This window comes from Saimiri boliviensis, chromosome 15 (genome assembly GCF_048565385.1).
Source record: "Saimiri boliviensis isolate mSaiBol1 chromosome 15, mSaiBol1.pri, whole genome shotgun sequence".
NCBI lineage: Eukaryota > Metazoa > Chordata > Mammalia > Primates > Cebidae > Saimiri > Saimiri boliviensis.
The window spans coordinates 21,133,624-21,152,901 of NC_133463.1; the positions used below are offsets into that span (position 1 = coordinate 21,133,624).

Consider the following 19,278-nt stretch of genomic DNA (forward strand, 5'->3'; position numbering starts at 1 on the left):
AAGGTGGCCTCTGGCTTGATAGTGAAGGGGGTTTCTGGGAAAAGCCATTACAACACAGGGTGGAAGACAGCCGGCAGAGGCCACCCACAGGTCAGCACAGCTGGAGAATTAGGTGACATGGGGGCTGTGATGTTGGAGTGACAGGCCATAATGAAAATGAGAATCATTTGTGTGCCTAGCACTGTGATTTATAGATATTGTCTCTAATTCTTTTAATCGAAACCATTCTTCGTTTTACTCTCACTTTACAACTGAAGAAAGAGAGACTTGGGGAATTGAAGCGACTTGCCTCAGAGGCCACATATACCTAATAAATGACTGTCAGAAAGAAAGGAATCAGACGCAATCTCATGTCCAAAGCCAATACTCCTTTTGCTAATTTGGAGCTTTGTTTCTCAGGAGTGTTGAATAATATGTTTATATTCTGGAAGCTTGGAGGAAACACTGAATGATTCAAACAGTTGTGCCTACTACTTCCTCTTGGCAGAAATGAACTAATTTATCTGAGCATGAGGCTTTTTGCAATATTATTTATTAAATTCTTATAAGAGTCTAACACAAGATTTCATAACTCACAATAGGTTATTTTCCTTTAAGTGACTTTACGTATATTTGCAAGTTCATTTGTCCATAATAATTTACCTTGAGGTTTAATGTAAATACTTTGTTGGGTTGGCCCTGGAGTAGCAAAACTAAGAAGTGGAAAACATCTACATAAGATAATGGAAAGATAACTAAATTAGGGGTCCAGGTGTGAGTTTAAATCAACCTCTGTCACTGTTTAAACATTTAATTTTACTAATACAATAGTTTTTATTCCTGTCATCCAGAAAGACATTGGCCATGGATTCCTAGCTCTACCTTGGAATCTTAGTCTCAGCTTCTACAGCTGTGAAATAGAGGTATTTCCTTTGCAGGAATATTGAGTGCAGCAGTACATATGCTTGGTCTATAACAGGTACTGGATAAAGGCCAATTTCCTTACCTTTATTCAGATGATGACACAGTCAAAAGCACAGCTATCTGAAGACTTTTCCACCTTCTTCTCCCAAGTTAAATGCAACAAGGTTATAAGTATGAGAAACAAGAGTCAATCTAATTCTGTCCCCTCACTACCAATTTGCCTTAATTTTGTGGTCTAACTTTGGAACTTTAGGAAGAGACCACAATAGATAATCGGTATCAGAATATGAAGCCATTTCTTCCCCAGTGAGGAACTCCTTCCATAGCCCACTACTTTACCTTGCCCTCAGGATTTCAGGCAACAACTCTTTCTTGAAACTTCCTGCTCCCACTCATATTTTATTAGTCCTCTAGACCAGTGCTCCCTTATTTTGAGAAAATAAAATAACAAAAAACTGTCTCCCTGAAACTTTCATCTATAAGCCCCAATCTGACTCTGAAATCCTCTAATTCCCTTTCCATCTTTTAAATCTTCAACTAAATATCACAGTCACTCTTTGTTTAGGTCTCTGTGCTTCTGATGAAAAATGAGTAAATTCTTCAATCATTCTTTATGTGACCTTATTTCTAGACCCATCTATATTTGCCACCAACACACCAAACAGAGCCACAGTGCTCTTACCTGATCAACAGAGCACAATTCACCCATTAGCAGCCTGGAGAAATTTGCTATACCTTCACTAATGATTTCTACTTTTGAAATGACTTTTTAAGTAGCTTCCACTGCATTTCTGGTTCACACCAAAGTTGTAGTTAACTAAAATTTCCCCTACCCACTTTTTCCTTTGACACTAACTACAATGTGGCTATGATTTTATAATCCTGTGGTGATGTTATTAAAAAAAAAAAAGCATAGTAGAGTATTTTGCAATTAATTTCACTGGGCTTGTTTCAGCTTCTTGATAACTTTGAAAACTGATTGTTGTACATTTTTAAAATCTCTCCATCACTACTGAAGCTCTTTCTTCCCTATAAATGTGGCCAATACTACTCCCACTTACCCCCTTGACTGGGGCACACTGCATGATTGCATGTGGTGACCAGTGGTAAGTCTGGTACTTGGCCAAATCAGTGCTTAAAGATTCTCTTAATTTTCTGAAGTAACACTGTGTATGGAAAGGGCCTTGATTAGCTTGATTTGTGTCGTCTTGGAGCTTCACAGGGTATCCTGAAAGAGTATAGAAAACTCCTGAGAGACTTGTGATCTTTAAGAACATTGAGGTTGCTGTTTCATAACTTGGCTTTATTAAACTGATATATTTAACTAACTGACAGTGATGGTAAGATGATTTACATTTAACTTTCAACCTGCAATATTGGTATGGGTTTCAGACAAGGCTAAATTGTTTGGCTCTGAAGTTTGTTGTCAAAAAGATCCCAAGATTTTAGGTGTTTATCTCAATTAACATAGAAAGCCCATAAAATTAGGCTACACATGTTATAAGAATTATTCTGTTCTCTTGAAATTTCTGGCTTTTAGATTCCCAGACTTGGCAAGATATCTTTTTGGCTCCTCTGTTTCTGATTTTAGCTGTTTTCACAAAATGCAAACACATGCAAAAACATTGCAATAAACCTCAGTGTTCAGTCATGTTCAGTAAGACCTCAAAAGATGTTTGCTTTGAACTGGGTTCTAAAGATGGGCATACCTTCATGAGAATAGAAGATATCCTCTTACTCTCTATGATGTGGTTTTGCCTTTTCAGGGTCCCAAAGTAAGCTTTGTTCTGTAAGGCACATTAAATTCACTTTTTGGACAAAGGATTAACAGGGAAATTTCTTCTTATAGAATATCTTGGGGCTCATCTAGTCCCCAAAGGGACAAGGGTTTTAGGCCATGAAGGAAAAACTGTATTGCATCAAAGAGACTTAGAATATCATCGCTGGGCCCACACTCTGTGCCCTGTCTTAGATTTAATGAAGCATTGGAATTGTGGTTCATTAAGTTGCTGGGTCTCGTATCACTTTGTGGTTTTACCCTTACTTATTGGTTGGTCTGTAAAGTTTGTTCTAGGCATCAATGAAACAGTTTCCTACTGGATAAATTCTCCTTGCAGTGAGAAAGACTTGCTTGTTTTCAGTTCATGCTACAATATTCTTGAACTAAATTCCCAATGAATGAATTTGTAAACAATCATTTAAAACTAGGCTGAAGGGGTTTAGACAATGGTATAGTCTTTCATTAGTGGGATGTGATTTCAATGATATCTTCTCAAATCAGCTAATTTTACATGCTTTCCTAACTTTGTTTCCTTTTAAAGTCTCATCCATTTTCCCTGATAATGATGCAGCCTTCCCTAGAGAGAACTTTTGACTTTGATTTCTTCTCAAAAAGAACATTTAATCTGATGTGTCTGATGATGTCTTTGTGGTAGGCAATTCAACTGGATCTTACTCCCTCCTTCCTCTGTTTTACCTTCAATTTATTTTTGTTTACCTGTGTTTTGGGGTCATTTTACAACTCAAAAAAAACACAGTAAATTTTTTAAATGTCCTTCTCTACTTCATATGCATACTTAATCTAAAATATTACTTTTCCCCCATCTCTTACTACTAGAATATCCTTGATCCTGGCAATTTGAAATATTCAAAATTGTTACAAAAATTTTTGTCTTTATGTCTTCTGATTTGATCTTCTATCTTTTGTATATTAAATTAGATATTTGTGCTTCTTGTAATAATCCTCATTCATTATTCATTCAAAAACTGTTGTGGAGAGACTCAGGTGCCAAGCCCTGCACTAAGTACTATCAATGGTAAAGAGATAGATATGTCCACCATAAAAGAGCTTCACTGGTTGCCTTAGACTGGCCCAAGGCTGTATCCCTCCCCATGGATGAGGGTCCATGGGATCAAGGAGATATATCCATCTGGAGCCTGAGTATGTGGTAGATAATAGAATCCGAGAATCCCCTTCACTAGAGATCCCAAGCCTGCTCCCTGGACATGCAAGGACCTCTTTCCTCAGTCCATGATTCTCTACAGCTAACTCTAGGTCTGAGTAGTGGGCCAGAGGCAGCTGTTATGGGGATATGTGGACTGGCTTGGACATGCAGTTAGAGATATCCACATAATGTCCTCACAGAGCCCCTTGTGGTGGAGTGTAGCATGTGGAGAGAGGGGACAGGGAGATACAGTTAGGAGTTAGCACTCCCTTGCTGCTTTCTTTTTTCTGCCAAGTTCAGTGCAGAACTTGAAGGAATATGAGAATTCCAAATTTGAAATTGGCCTTCCAAGTCTGACTGAAAGTCAAAATACAACTTGTGTGATAGTTTGTTGGCAGCGCAGACCTTTGTCTGGCCTCTTGGCTCAGGCATTGCAAATATTAAGGTTGAGTCTGTGGAGACAATGTAGGAGAGATCACTTCTACCAGTGCAGTCAGTGGGCAGGTTTTCTAACAGTAGAGAGTCAAGAGAGCACATAGCAGAGGGGAGTGAGTGCCACACAAACATGTGGGGCAGGGAGTCTTCCTCAAAAAGGTGGCATTGGAGCTGAGAACTGCCAAGTGTATTTACCAGGTGACATCAGAAAGAGGACATGGAATGTTCAAAAAAACATCTGGAAGAGAAAAGGAAGGACAAAGATTGGGAAAAGGAGACAAAGAGACAGAAGAGATACTGCCTTTGTGGGGGCCCTGAGGGTTATTCAGTATGAGTAGGTCACTGGGAGCTTCCTGAGATTAAGAAGAATAGATAGTCAGAATGAGGACTTGCTAAGGATGCTATCTTACTCCCTTGCAGCAACAATTTCTCAAAGTGCTCCTTTATTAATCAATCTTCCATTTGTCCATGAATTTACTCCTGAAAACTTACTTGTATATGAAGCTATTTGATAATTTTCCATCATTGAAAGTACAAGATTCTTCTAATGAATGTAAAATAAAAATAAGAAGAGATAAATGAAGAAGTAGCATCTGATTTCCTTCTTAGCTATATTATTAAACTCTTAAGTAGATCCCTAATTTTTATACCTTTCACAATATTAGGTTGTTTTTTCCTGCCTTTCATTCATTATGAACACTCTAAATACTAGTACTAATGTTTATCATCACAATGATTTATAATAATGACAGCCAGAGATTTGTCCTTGTCTTCTATGCTTTATAGATAATATTTCATTTAATTCTCATAATAACCCCTGAGGAAAATGGTATTATCATCATTTACAGATGAGAAAATTGAAATTAAGGAAATAATATAAACTTGCCCAATGTCCATAAGCTTAAGTTGCAAAACTGGAGTTGGAACACATCGTTTGACTCCAAAGCCTGTCTTCTTCTAAGTGACACCTTTGTCACCTTCTGACAGTACATAGAGTCTAGGCCAAGTCTTAGTCTAATGACTAGCCCACATAAGCAAAAGAAATAACGTACATACAAACTGGTGGTGAGTTTAGACACACTAATGGAAATCACCTTTCAAAATGTCCTAGAGACTGTAGGTAAAACTTTAGGATTAGTAATTGTAATAATTTGAATAAATTACAACCCCTTCCATCTTCTGATTCTAAGTCACTTCTTTTATTTGGAGGTCACTTCTTTTTCTTAGACAATTGATTATGCTTCTACACATTTACTCCCATCAAGACACAACTTTACTAGTGACACTGCTTATGGTGTCAACTGCCATGTTTATGACAGGGTACATGATGTTCATTCATGCAGTTTGCTAATTTGGTTTAAACCTTAATTCTACAGTAAGCGTTTTCTCTAAATCACTTGTGGAATTAATTAAAAAACAGAAATGTAGGCCCCCTCAATTAAATATTTTAAGGATTAGAAGTACAATTTTGAATTTAAAGGTACTTCTGTATTATATGACTCAAATTTGTTTAGAAGTCAGTGAAAAATAATCTTTCTTACAAAGTTTACATTGTTCTATAGCCTTTTAATGTGTATTAAATAATGCAAAGGTGTCTGAAATGTGAAACTGTATTTTTTTTAGTTGTTGAATGAAAAAAACAATCAGAGACATATGTTAAAAGAAACAAACACATAATTACTTGTGTCCATGCATCAATTAGAGAAATATGTCTCCCTAAATATAAGGAAATATCTAGTAATACTGCTTATCTGAAAAATCAATCACTTTTTCAAATTAAGGAAACATGGGCCAAAAAGATGAGAGACATAAAATCTTTGATAATTCATGAGTGTTGGGTATCAGTTTTTTTCCATGCTCCTATCTGAGTCACAGGTCAGGAGGTTAGTCACCTTAGCCATTTAGTCATTTTGCAAAGACACAGGTTGATTTATTTTTAAAAGAATACATTACATGTTTGCTTTAAATTATGTGGCTCATGTTCATATTTCATGGAACTTAGAGAATTTACGCAGGTACTTTACAAATTCCAAAGTGACAGCTATTGATTTTTTTAAAAGAGCTTAATGGAGGAGAATTTAAGGGCTTATTTCAAAAAGTAAAAATCAAAATTGCTAACTGATTTTTATGAGGTCAGTTTTATAATTAGATTAGTTTAAGATTAAATCTATCTGAAAATACAGCATACATTTCAGTGCATGGCATAATTGGTGCTCTTCATTGTAATGCTTGTGATTTTACATATTTCCACTGTTGTGTCTGGGCCCTTACCCCAAATTTTCCTTCTTCTTAGTATGAGTCTTCCTCTGTAAGCAGCTCCTTTATCTGGACTAATGACTAAGACTTCAGGACTAAATAATAACAACAACAACAAAACAACAACAAGTAAATATATGTATTGCTCAGGCACTACTCTTTCCACTTTGTCTCCTTCATCACATGTGTGCAGAAGCTACAACAGTTCTCAGCACATGGGAGTGCTCATTACATGATTGTTAAAAATATGAAAGACGAGATGCTTTTCATCTTACTTTTTCCCATAGTATCTTGATCTTACTGGTAGCAAATAACTTTTGCTCGCAGTCTAATCACTTGTACATGTTTTTTCAAGTAAACTATTTATAGTAGTAATTAACTCTTGTTCAGCTCTTTGTCCCAACACCTAACACAGTATATGGCACACAAGTGCTTAATAAATACCTGTAGAAAAAATGATGGGTGAAGTTTTATGGGTCCCTTGGGTTCAGAAATGCCCTGGCCATTTACATCGAGCTCCCATTCTTCCATGGTTTCCACATACCTCAGGTAGTTCTTAAGAGGCTGCTCTGTAGGTTAGAATTATTATTTCATTTCCTTGAAAAAAGATGAGAAGAAAAATTATGCTGGTAGAGGTAGGGTTCTCACTGAATTTTTTAAAGAAAATTAACTTCAGAGGTCTTAGACATATAATGTTTGTGAATAAATGTACCCGACACACAAGTGCCGATCTGTTTGCATTTTGTCTAAAGATTAGTAAAAGATAAGTGGAAAATACTTATTGATAGAAACAACAGAAGCATGGTATAATAATGGCAATGGATTGAGGGCAGTGTGGGTCTGGTCCTCCCTCACTCTCTACGATTTTCCACCTCACTGAGAATGTTTCCTTAACTATAAAATAACCAAGGGAATGACAAGAGCCTGCATCTCTGACAGCCATCATCCCATGCCATATGTAAAGCAGTAATCACATCAGCCTCTTTGTCCCCTTTTCTCTGAGTTTACAATATATTAATATTTTCTAATTTTCATTTAAACACTTATCTCGCAGTGATTATATTAAATATTCACAATAAGTGAAACCACATTTCAGGAAATATTTTTTCTTGTTTCTTTTTTTTCTAAGACATAATTTCCATGTGTTCTTTCCTTTTCCTCCTTCACATGCCCCTGCCTGCCTTTCGTTGTATCCTCTCTCCCCTCTTTTTCAAGGGAAATTGCATTATGGCATTTTTCATTCATTCCCAGATAATTACCAAAATGTTATGTTGTTAGAATGACTTGATATTTAAAATGTCAATTCTTAAGAATTAAGAAAAGGGCAACAGAAACTGATAGGTTTGTGCTTTGAAGGGGATTTTATTTCATCAGCACTCCCAGCAAGAAGAAGGAGGGAATGCTGGCATTTCACTGGTCTGGTGTTGGAAATGGGGAACCTGAGACAGATGTACTGGATCAAGCCCCTTGACTGGGGCCATTTCTTCTGACCCTATGAATCAGAGATCCTGATGCCTTATTCTTTCTTTTGTCCACTTGGCCTTGTACCACACTTGCATTCTTCAAAATGTTAGTTTCCTATGTATTTTCCTCCAAGACTCTTTATTTTTATGTTTTTCATTTGCGATGGAGTCTTGCTCCATTGCCCAGGCTGGAGTGCAGTGGTGCGATCTCAGCTCACTGCAACTTCCACCTCCCAACGTTCAAACAATTCTCATGCCTCAGCCTCCTGAGTAGCTGGGATTATAGGCACACCACCATGCCTGGCTAATTTTGTATTTTTAGTAGTGACGGGGTTTCACCATGTTGGCCAGGCTGGTGTCGAACTCTTGACCTCAGGTGATTTGCCCACCTCAGCCTCCCAAAATGCCGGGATTACAGGCATGAACCACTGCACCAGACCCTCCAAGAGTCTCTTACTTTATGTTCCTCATTCATTGGTGTCATCCATTTCGTGAATGGCAGTACAACAAACTCTGGTTGTATGGCCCTTGAAACAAATGGTATTGTGTAAGTTCCTCCTTTCCTGTGGTGTAGATATGACACTGACGCTAAGGAAATAAGCAAGGCTGTCAAGAAGCTTGCTTTATTTATATTCAATCATTGAGAAAACCCACAGTCATCACCAAGTCTTAGCAGAAGACTGCAAATGTCTAGACAAATGGGAAAAAACATACACTCCAGCTGCAAGGAAACACACTGCCTTCTTCAGTGAGCTCCCAGAAACTGCGCTCCACCGTCCTCTCACCGTTAGCCCTCAAATGTGCAGAGGCCGACCAGGCAAGCCTCCCATGCTGGCTGCTCCAGAAAGCACATCTGTAACTTGGAGCAATTTGCCACATCGCTCTCTTACCCATAACCACCAGGCAAAGGAGAAAGGATGATTCATACACAAAGGGCTGCTTCTGTCATGGAAGAACTACATGGGAACAGCCCATAGCACTCCCAGATTAGTTGTCTAAATGAGGGGGAGACAGTGTGGCAGGTTTGCCTCTAAGAAACAGTTTATCTGAAGTAAGTTCCCAGCTTTCTCTGTGTGCTTTGAGTTAATATTCCTCACAGTTGGAGGGATTTATATGAACTTAATTTTTCCCAATACTTTATGCTTTGAACAAATAGAACTATCTCATCTCTTTCACTATCTTATCTACTAAAAATCCTGCAAGCTTGGAAACATTTGGAAACATTTAAACTATGGCATATTAATGTTTTGTTAGTGGAAATATGATTTAGAAAGGAATATTACCCCCTTTGTGATTTAACCTGTGATTTCTAAGGTGTGGGGAATACCAGCATTTTATTTCTGGCTCAATTTTTGTTTTGACATGAGCATGCTTCCGCTTCTCTTCCCCAAGTGCTTGTAGGAATACATCACAATTTTTTAAAAAATTAAAATGAATTGAATTTTGTATGTTTTAAATTGTTGTATTTCAGTGACATAGATGAGTGTTAGACTAGTCTGGGTGCAGTGGCTCACACCTATAATTCCAGAACCTTGGGAGGCCAAGGCAGGCAGATTACCTGAAGTAAGGAGTTCAAGACCACCCTGGTCAACATGATGAAACCCTGTCTCCATTAAAAAATAAATAAATAAAATAAAATAAATTAGCTGGGCATAGTGGCGCATGTCTGTAGTCCTAGTTACTTGGGAGCCTGAGGCAGGAGAATCACTTGAACTCAGAGGCAGAGGTTGCAGTGAGCCCAGAAAAAAAAAAAAAGAAAGAAAGAAAGAAGAGTGTTAGACTAGAATCCTGTCCAAGCAATGCTTTCCCTTGCTCCTTGACTTAGGGCACGTCACTCTACCCCTCTTAGCTTCAATTTCCCTAAGTATCAAATTGGCCTGAGACTGTCTTGCCCTCAATGAGATAATATGTGTGTTGGTCTTTGGAAAGTGGAAAAGATTCCATTTAAACAAATGTAAGCTTTTAGCACATTTATTTATCTTTTAAACACATATGGTACCCTAGAATTTATCATTTTATGATATTTCAGAATTTGTTTTCAAATGTCTCTCATCATGGAGTATAAAAAGGTATAACTTATCCAAAACACCAAGTTGTTTGACAATTTTGACCACCAATGTTGAGATGAGTTTGGGATATATGTTTAATTTGATTTTATAAATTTCAATGATTTGAATCTGTGATTACTAGTGCTTAGTGAAGTGGTAGTAAAGACGAAATGATGGAGAATTTACTAATTACATACTAATAGGTTAAGAAAGACTTAATGCAAAGACTAGAGATAAAGGTCAATGGTCTGTCCTCTATCTAAAAAAATATTTTAAAGTCCATGTATTAGGTCTTCACACAAATTTATAGATACAGAATCTGTGACTTCTTTTCTTAATCTAAGACTATATTTATAACATTAATAACAGAAAATGTTATTCAATTTGTTTAACATTCTGTTCCAAGATTTAGTTAATTACTCTAGGTACTCATTTGTTAGCATGAATTAAGATCAACATGAGATCATGTTTTATGCAGGGACATGGATGGAGCTGAAAGCCATTATCCTCAGCAAACTAACACAGGAACAGAAAACCAAACATGACATGTTCTCACTTGTGAGTGAGAACTAAGCAATGAGAACACATGGAACTAGGGACGGGAGTAACAGACAGACACTGGGACTTCTTGGTGGGGTGGAGGGAGGAAGAGCATCAGGATAAATAGTTAATGCATGCAAGGCTTAATACATAGGTGATGGGTTGATAGGTACAGCAAACCATCACAGCTTACATTTACCTATGTAACAAACCTGCACATCCTGCACATATATTCTGAAACTTAAAATAAAATAAAATATATTTTAAAAAGATCCACTTGAAAGATATATTGTTGTTTTGCAAAATATATTTTTAAAGGATCCACTTGATATATTGTTGTTTTGCAAAAAATCTTATCTTTTTCAAAGAGTAAGAAGTTGGCAAACTAACAATTCCACAAATATCAACTGAGAAGGTGGGAGAATAGCAAATATTTGGTGTTGCTTTCAGATCTCACTCTCTATGATTCTTTCATTCTTTTTCTCTCCTTCTCCTGACTTTTTCAACCTCTTTTCTTCTTCTTTTTCTTCTAGGGAGAAGCCTCCTGTGGAGGAGGATACTCACTGAAAAACTATATGGAAGAAGTGAGTATTAAGGTTGTCTTCTGATGCAGTCTGAAATTAGTCTATGATACAGGATGAAGCACTCACTTGGGCCTTCTCCATCTACCTGTAGGGTTTCTAGTCTGTATGTGTTCAATGGTCATGTCTACAAAAAAAAGATAATAAGTAATATGTTAGCAAAATAGTTTTTGGTTCTCATTGGTAGAGAGATACTGTGTATCATTGCAGTGATCCTGAACGTGAAGGTAAAACTGCAGAAACCTGGTACTAATGTATATTTTCATACACAAACATTTGTTGATCTCCAAATAAATGAGAATTATATGGTTTACATGGGGGTGTGCACAAAAAGAAAAAGACATAACCATTGTTCTTTTTCAAAGAACAATGCATACCAGGTATACATCCATTCATGGGACAAATGGTCATCAAGGATGATATTCATGCATGCCATTATGAAAAGGGCTATCCCAACAGTTAAATATATGGTAGATTTCACTTGGAAACTTTTTTGACTTCTGGATTTATTATTTTTGGAGATATCCAATGGTATTCTGTGTCATGGAACTTTGGGCTGATGGCAAATTATTTGGGAACTCTCAGAGAAACCAGTGGGCATAGTCCATAAAACTTAGTCTGAAGCCAGACCACCATGGCCACTAAATTAGCTATCTGAATGCACTGCGGGTGGAAGGAACAGTTTTGTGATACCACACAGCACACAGGTACTACAAATTTAATTTGAATATTACTTCTCCACAGGACAGAATCTATTTCTCAAAAAATTCTTACATGTGTGAATCCACTTTAAAACCATTATGTGTCCTCCTGCACGTGCTGTGTAGTCTAGGCCATTTACTCAGAACAGTGTACCCATACTTGAACTCTCACTTGCTTCCAGATATCACTTGGAGAGGAAAAGCAGAGTGCTTAACACCCCTTTAAGGCTCTAACATCTCTGGTTTGCACACTTATTTGAACGTGGTTATAGCCTTGCTAAAGGCACATGGAGAAGGAATAACAAAAGGAAAGAAAAAATGTAATTTAGTATGGAAAGCTATATAGAGATTTCTTAAGAAACTAAAAATAGAACTACCATATGATCCAGCAATTCCACTACTAGGTATATATCCAAAAGAAATGAAGTCAGTATTGAAGAGGTATCTGCACTCCCATGTTTATTGTGGGTACTATTCACAATAGCCAAATTTGGAATCAACCTATGTGCCCATTAATTGATGAATGGAAAAGAAAATGTGGTTTATATACACAGTGGAATATTATTCAAGCGTAAAAAAGAATGAAATCCTGTCATTTGCAGCAACATGGATGGAATTGGAGGTCATTATCTGAAGTGAAATAAGCCAAGTACAGAAAGACAAATGTTGCATGTTCTCATTTACATATGGAAACTAGAAAAGTGGATCTCGTGAAGATGGAGAGTAGATTGGTGGTTACCAGAAGCCTGGAAGGGTAGTGTGGAGGGAAGGATGAAGAAAGGTTGACGAGTGTGTATAAACATACAATATAATAGAAGAAATAAGATCTAGTGTTAGATCGGTAGGCTGCTATAATTTATAATAATCTATTGTGCATTTCAAAATAGGTAGAAGAAAATATTTTGAATGTTTCTAGCATAAAGAGAAGACAAATGTTTAAGGTGAAGGATATCCCAATTACACTACAATGATCTTTATAAATTATATGAATGTATTAAATTATCACATGTACTCCATATATATATATATATATATATATATATATATATATATAGTCTATCAATTAAAAATTAAGAAAAAGCCTCAAAAAATAAGATACTAGATAGATTTTCCAAGTTTAGATTAGAAAAGTCAAAATATATGGGTCAAAAAAGATTGGAGGGTTGGAACACTAATTCTAAATTTCAATTTAATAAAATTGATGCAGAAATTGAGTAGAATACATTTAAAAAATTAATGTTGTCCAAAAGGAGGAAGAGACAATGTTCAAGATGTACAACAATGAAACTGCATGAAAGGATTTCACGGTTGCCCAAGCTCTTGGTTCAGCATTCCCCATTTAACAGTGGATCTATGGGTGATGGGCCACCTCCACAAGAGTGATGCTTGATGCTTCTTGCAATATGTCCAGTCTAGGTCTAATCCCGCGTTCCTTCCTGGAAAGCACTGAGATGCTAGACCAAGACATGGGCTGCCTAATGATGATAGAACTTTAGAATAAGTCTTCTAATTTTGTAGTTCTTATCCAAGAAAAATAGGATTATTTTCTCTATGATTACTAATGTTCAATGTAAATGTACATGTTGTACACAAGTGTAAATGCTCAATGTGGCAAGAAGGTTAAGAATTTGTGCCTTTTCACTTAAAGTATGTAGAGGCTATTATTCCTCAGCCTGTGGTCCTCTGACTACAACACTGCTATCATCAGGGGTCTTGTAAGAAATACAAAATCTTGGGGCTCAGCCCAGACCCAAATAATCAAAATCGGCATCCTAACATGATCTCCATTTGATTCATAAGCATCTTAAGTGCTGAGAAGCTCTGCTGGAAGTGTCTTTTCCAACTTTCTTTCTAGGGAGTAACTGCATGCATCATAAAATTTTGCTTAAAATTTTCAATTTCATATAAAATAGGTAAAGAGAAAACCTTTAGTTATAGGTTTATATCTTGCTTATTCATCTACTCTCAATAATAACTTTTTGTCTGAAATAAAATATATAAAATCTTTCCAGTTTATGAGATCCATTACTGACTTTCAGTTTGAGTTTTGTAAAACATATGCCCTGTCTTTCTTAGGGGTTCAGTATTATATCGTATTTTCATTTATTATTGGCTTATGCTTAGATATTAACTCTTTCTTTCTTTTTTCTTTTTTTGAAACAAAGTTTTGCTCTTGTTGCCCAGGCTGGAGCACAGTGGTGCGATCTCAGCTCACTTCAACTTCCACCTCCTGGGTTCAAGCGATTCTCCTGCCTTAGCTTCTTGAGTAGCTGGGATTACAGGTGTGTGTCACTACACCTGGCTAATTTTGTATTTTTAGTAGAGACAGGATTTCTCCATGTTTGTCAAGCTAGTCTTGAACTTCCGACCTCAGGTGATCAGCCCACCTAGGCCTCCCAAAGTGCTGGAATTACAAGCATGAGCCACTGGGCCCAGCTAATTTTAGATCTTTCTGAAGCCAACAGATGACTGTTCTTTACAGTAAAACTGCAAGATCCTAATTAGGAAACTATTAACTTATTAACTTAGTTGCCTTTTATCACAGGCAGTCCATTTATTTGTTAGAAAATATGTATGTACTTAACCTATTCTCCATTGAGAACATGTTTAGAATGTGAGCCGGAAAATTATAGTCTTTTGTTTTTTCTCACTTAGGCTTCTATTTCACTTTTTTTTCCTTCATGTTAGTAGAATCGGCAAACAATAAAAAATGGTATTTATAAATGTTAGAAGCATTGAAGCTAAAACTGAGTTAGCAAATATTTACTTTTATTTAGTACACAATAAAGCTCAAATAAACCATAGTGTTTATATTTTTAATATACTTAACATTTCTTACTAAAGTTTGAACAGCTCTTTGCAGATCAAAGTCTCTTTTATTCATCTAGTTTTATAATGAGACAGAATCATAACCACATGAAATTAGACGATTTTGTTTAGATCTGAATGAAAACTACAGAGATGATATGGTCTTCTCTAACAGTAAAGCTAAAATGGAGATTTTATTCTACATTTTCTATTTTTTAACGTATTTTTTTTTTGGCTAAGATTTGTAGTTTTGACAAAATAAAAATGAAATATTTTGTAATTGCCTACATTTCTTCGTTCTCAAAATAGCTCTGGTAATTAAATTTTTAAAAATATTACATGCTTTTTACATCTAAGATACTTAATAACTCAAGGTAGGAATAATTTTACTCATAGAAATCAGTTTTTGGATCATATAAACATTCATTTTAAAACTGTATAATTTAAAATAGCTTATCAAATTCAAGTACTTCCAAATCTTGATTATCGTAATTTTTATACAGAAGTTAATCCATTTAAAATATCACATTCCTGGGACCAGGCTGATGGCTCATGCCTATAATCTTAGAATTTTGGGAGGTCGAGGCAGGAAGATTGCTAGAGTCCAAGAATTCAAAACTAGACTGGGCAACAGAGTGAAACTCTCTCTAAAAAAAATAAAAAAAACTTGCCAGGCATAGTGGCAAACACCTATAGTCTCAGTTCTTCAGGAGGCTGAAGTAGGAGGATTGCTTGAGCCCAGGAGTTTGAGGCTGCATTGAGCTATGATCTTACCACTGTACTCCAGCCTGGGTGGTAGGTTAAGATCCTGTCTCTGAAAACACACACACACACACACACACACACACACACACACACACACACCCATAAGGATTTCAGACTGATAGTATGAACCATTTCATTAACCATTGCAAAATGAAAGTTATTTACAAACTTTACAAATTTAGCTGTGTGTGTTATACAAAGGGAATTTCATTTTAATGGAAATGATTTCTAATGGAAGGATTAATTCTTTGTCAGTGGAAGCAGTCCATTAAATGTCTCCAGAGTGGAGTGTGACTTTGTTTTGTTTTATATGTACTATGCTATAGGGAGTGTTTTTTTTTTTTTTTTTTTTTTTTTTTTTTTTTTTTTTTAATAGGGATTCCATGGTTATAGAAGTATAATTGAAGTGATTAAACCATCTTGAAAGACAGAAACTAATGTCTTGTGCTTTATTGACATTCTTATACCAAATGAAAAGAAGTACTTAGTTGATTCAGAATTAAAGTAGCCAAAGTGGTAGAAGTTTGAACAAAGGAGCTATCTTTTTTTCTTGAAATACACTGAACTTTCAGTCCACATATGATAAATCACTGATTGGTTGCATTTAGAAGATCTAAAAATAAGCTGTTCATGTGGATCAGCAATGATGCTCAAGTTTGTAAAGCTCTTCTTAATGCTAGCAGATAGAATGATATATTGATTCAGAGCTAGCAACCATTTTCCACGTGATAAATATCACTATTCCCACCATTTCTAGTCCCTGTTCATTTGCTATAATTATGGTGAAAATGTTTTAGAAAAAGAATGAATAGCATTTCTTCTAAAAGCAACACAAAGAAGTTGCTCTTGGGAATATGAAAAAGTATGTACTGCCCTCAGATACAGTTTAATATTCTTGTGGAAAATGTATGTTTGAATAAGTTGGCAAAGAGAAACATGTCAGCTCTTGTATTTAAAAATGTTCAAGATTTTAGCTCCTTGATCCCATCAAAAAGAATTATATGTAGCTTTATGGGCAGAGCTTTAGACATATATAGTGCTGCCTGTTGGCATTGATAAAGTGAACAGGTGTGTTATATTACTGGCTCTATTCCAGGAAAAACCAAAGTAAAATACTTAAACCATCTATTGATGGCAATATTTGTACTATCTTTATGATTCCAATAATTCAATATTTTAAAGTTCTTCCAAAACTAGGTATTTACCAAGCTAATGTTCCATTTGTGCTTTATGCAATTTACAGTAAATATAGAATAGTTGAATGCTGTTTATCTGTTCAGAAACAAAGCCATTAAAACCACAAAATAATCCATAGTATTGCTTAATATTCTAAACTATTGTGGGAAAATAATAACACAATTGACTTATGAGTCGTATCTTTTTTGTGAAAACAAATTTTAATATTTCAATGAAAAAGCTAAATAACCAAAGTATTTTTAAATTAAAAACATTTTTTTCATGATCACTTTAGATTTTTCTCTTTTAGAGGAATTACTTCAGCAATTTCATTTTCATCTACGTATCCAAAATGTCTATTTTTCATATTTCTTCTTTGAACATCAGAGACTGTGTCCCATTTTTTAAAAACTGCAGCAATGTGATTTTCCTTTCTGTTACGTAAACATTTCTGAAATTTTACTTCTGCTATCTCTATATGATTATGAAGTTTTAAATCTATAATATTTTACATTTATGCTATTTTTTGGTATAGCTCTGCAAGACCAAATTTTATAATTAATAATTTTTTTAAAAGCAAGTTAAATCCTTACAATAAACACTCATTTATACCTAAATGGTATATTCCAAGATTGAATATCTTTTTTTTTTTTTTTTTTTTTTTTTGCCGGACTTTCTCTGCAATAGTCCATCACGTGCCTCTCACATTCTATCTCAGGGATCCCAGACCTAGATAGACACTGCTTATGAAGTACAAGAGATCATCTAATCCAGTAACTATCCCATTCTATCCCAAGAGAAAATTTAACATGCCTTAGATTCACCACGATAAAAAGCTGTGCCTTCTGATCCCTGGGCAATGAGTTTCCACTGTGAAGTCCATCTCTCATATGACAGGAATTTAAGTTTTAATCCAATTAACAGACCATTTTCAAGAGCTGCTGGTGCTAAAAACCACCTTGTGCTTTTATTTTTAAAATGAAAATCACTTTTGAGGCTGGGCATGGTGGCTCACACCTGTAATCCCAGCATTTTGGGAGGCAGAGGCAGGAGGATGGCTTAAGCCCAGGAGTTGAAGACCAGTCTGGACAACAAAGAGAGACCCTGTCTCTACAAGGAGTTAAAGAGAAAACTTTGGTGGTGGCATGTGCCTGTAGTCTCAGCACTCCCAGTTCTGAGAGGGAAGGATGGCTTGAGCCCGGGAGGTCAAGGCTGCAGTCAGCCTTGTTTGTGTCCCTGCACTCCAGCCTGGGCAATAGAGTGAGATCACGTCTCGAAAACAGAAACAAAGACGAAAGAAGAAAAGAAAATTACTTTTGATATTTGGGTTTCCTGTCTTTTGAAAAATGAAAATCTTGGGTCCCCAAAATTACTAAACTAACAGGAGAAGTCAAGCTGGGAACTGCTCAAGGAAAATCTGCCTCCCATTCTGTTCAAAGCCATCGCGTTGCTCACTGAAATAGAAGCACATCGGATGGCCTCCTTTGGAAAACCCTATCAGAAACTCAAAAGAATGCAACTATTTGTCTGTCACCTACCTGAGACCTGGAGCCCCGTCCCTGTTTCAAGCTGGAGCTGTCCCCACTTTTCTGGAAGGAACCAATGTACTTCTTACATATGTTGATTGATATCTCATGTCTCCCAAAAATGTATAAAACCAAGCTGTGCCCCCACCACTTTGGGCACATGTCATCAGGACTTCCTGAGGCTGTGTCACGGGTGTGCATCCTCAGCCTTGGCAAAATAAACTCTCTAAATCATTTCAGATATTTGTGGTTCATACTTTACATTGTAAACATAAACTTTTTTAGAACGGTTTTTGAGGTACAGAATTATTAGATAGATAATACAGAGAGTTGTTGTACCTCTTACTCAGTTTTAACTACTACTAGTGCTTTGTGTTAGTATGGGGCACTGGTCACAGTTAACAGGCCGACACTGATATATTATTAGTATCTAAATCTGTATTGTGTGCAGCTTTGCACAGGTTTCCCCTGTCATTTTCTGTTCCACAATTACATCCAAGATCCACCTAACATTTACTCACTGTGTCTCCTTGGGCTTTTCTGGGTTGCGACCCTTTCTCAAAACCAAGCTTTCCTTGTGTTTAAAGACCATAATCACTTGTCAGGAGTACCCCTCAGATATTTTGCAGATTATTCCTCAGTTGATATTTGTGTGATATTTCCCTGAAAATTAGATTTGGGCTAATGTGTTTTTAGGAGGAAGACTACGGAGGTAAAATCCAAAGTTCATCACATCCTGTCAAGGGTACATCCTATAATATGCTTTATTGCTGTTGATGTTGACCTTGGTCACCTGGCTGGAGATAGGGTTTGTCAGGTTTCTCCACTGTAAAGTTATTTTTATTCTTTTCCTATCCATATTGAACTATTTGAGAGAAAGTCACTAAATGCAGCCCACACTTAAAAAGCGGGAAGTTGTTCTCTACCTCCTTAAGGACGGAGAAGCTACATAAATTATTTGAAATGCTTCTGTATACATATTTGTGTATTTTCATCGATTCATTTATTTATTTAACATTTATTTTTATCTATATGGACTTAAAGATATTTATTGCATATTTTAGATAATGACCCAATACTGCCTTTTTTATTTTGCTGCTCAAATTGTTCTAGCTTTGGCCACTGACAGCT

At 36.1% G+C, this 19,278-nt stretch overlaps 1 protein-coding gene across 4 annotated transcripts in view; it reads left to right on the forward strand.

Moving 5' to 3' along the window:
• C15H8orf34 (chromosome 15 C8orf34 homolog) overlaps window positions 1–19,278 on the forward strand; it is a 448,873-nt gene that overhangs the window by 391,001 nt on the left and 38,594 nt on the right. For all 4 annotated transcript variants that reach the window (XM_074386744.1, XM_003942901.4, XM_074386742.1 and 1 more), the window contains one exon: window positions 11,124–11,174. In XM_074386744.1, the coding sequence (XP_074242845.1) occupies window positions 11,124–11,174 (51 nt within the window). The remainder of the gene's footprint in view (window positions 1–11,123; window positions 11,175–19,278) is intronic.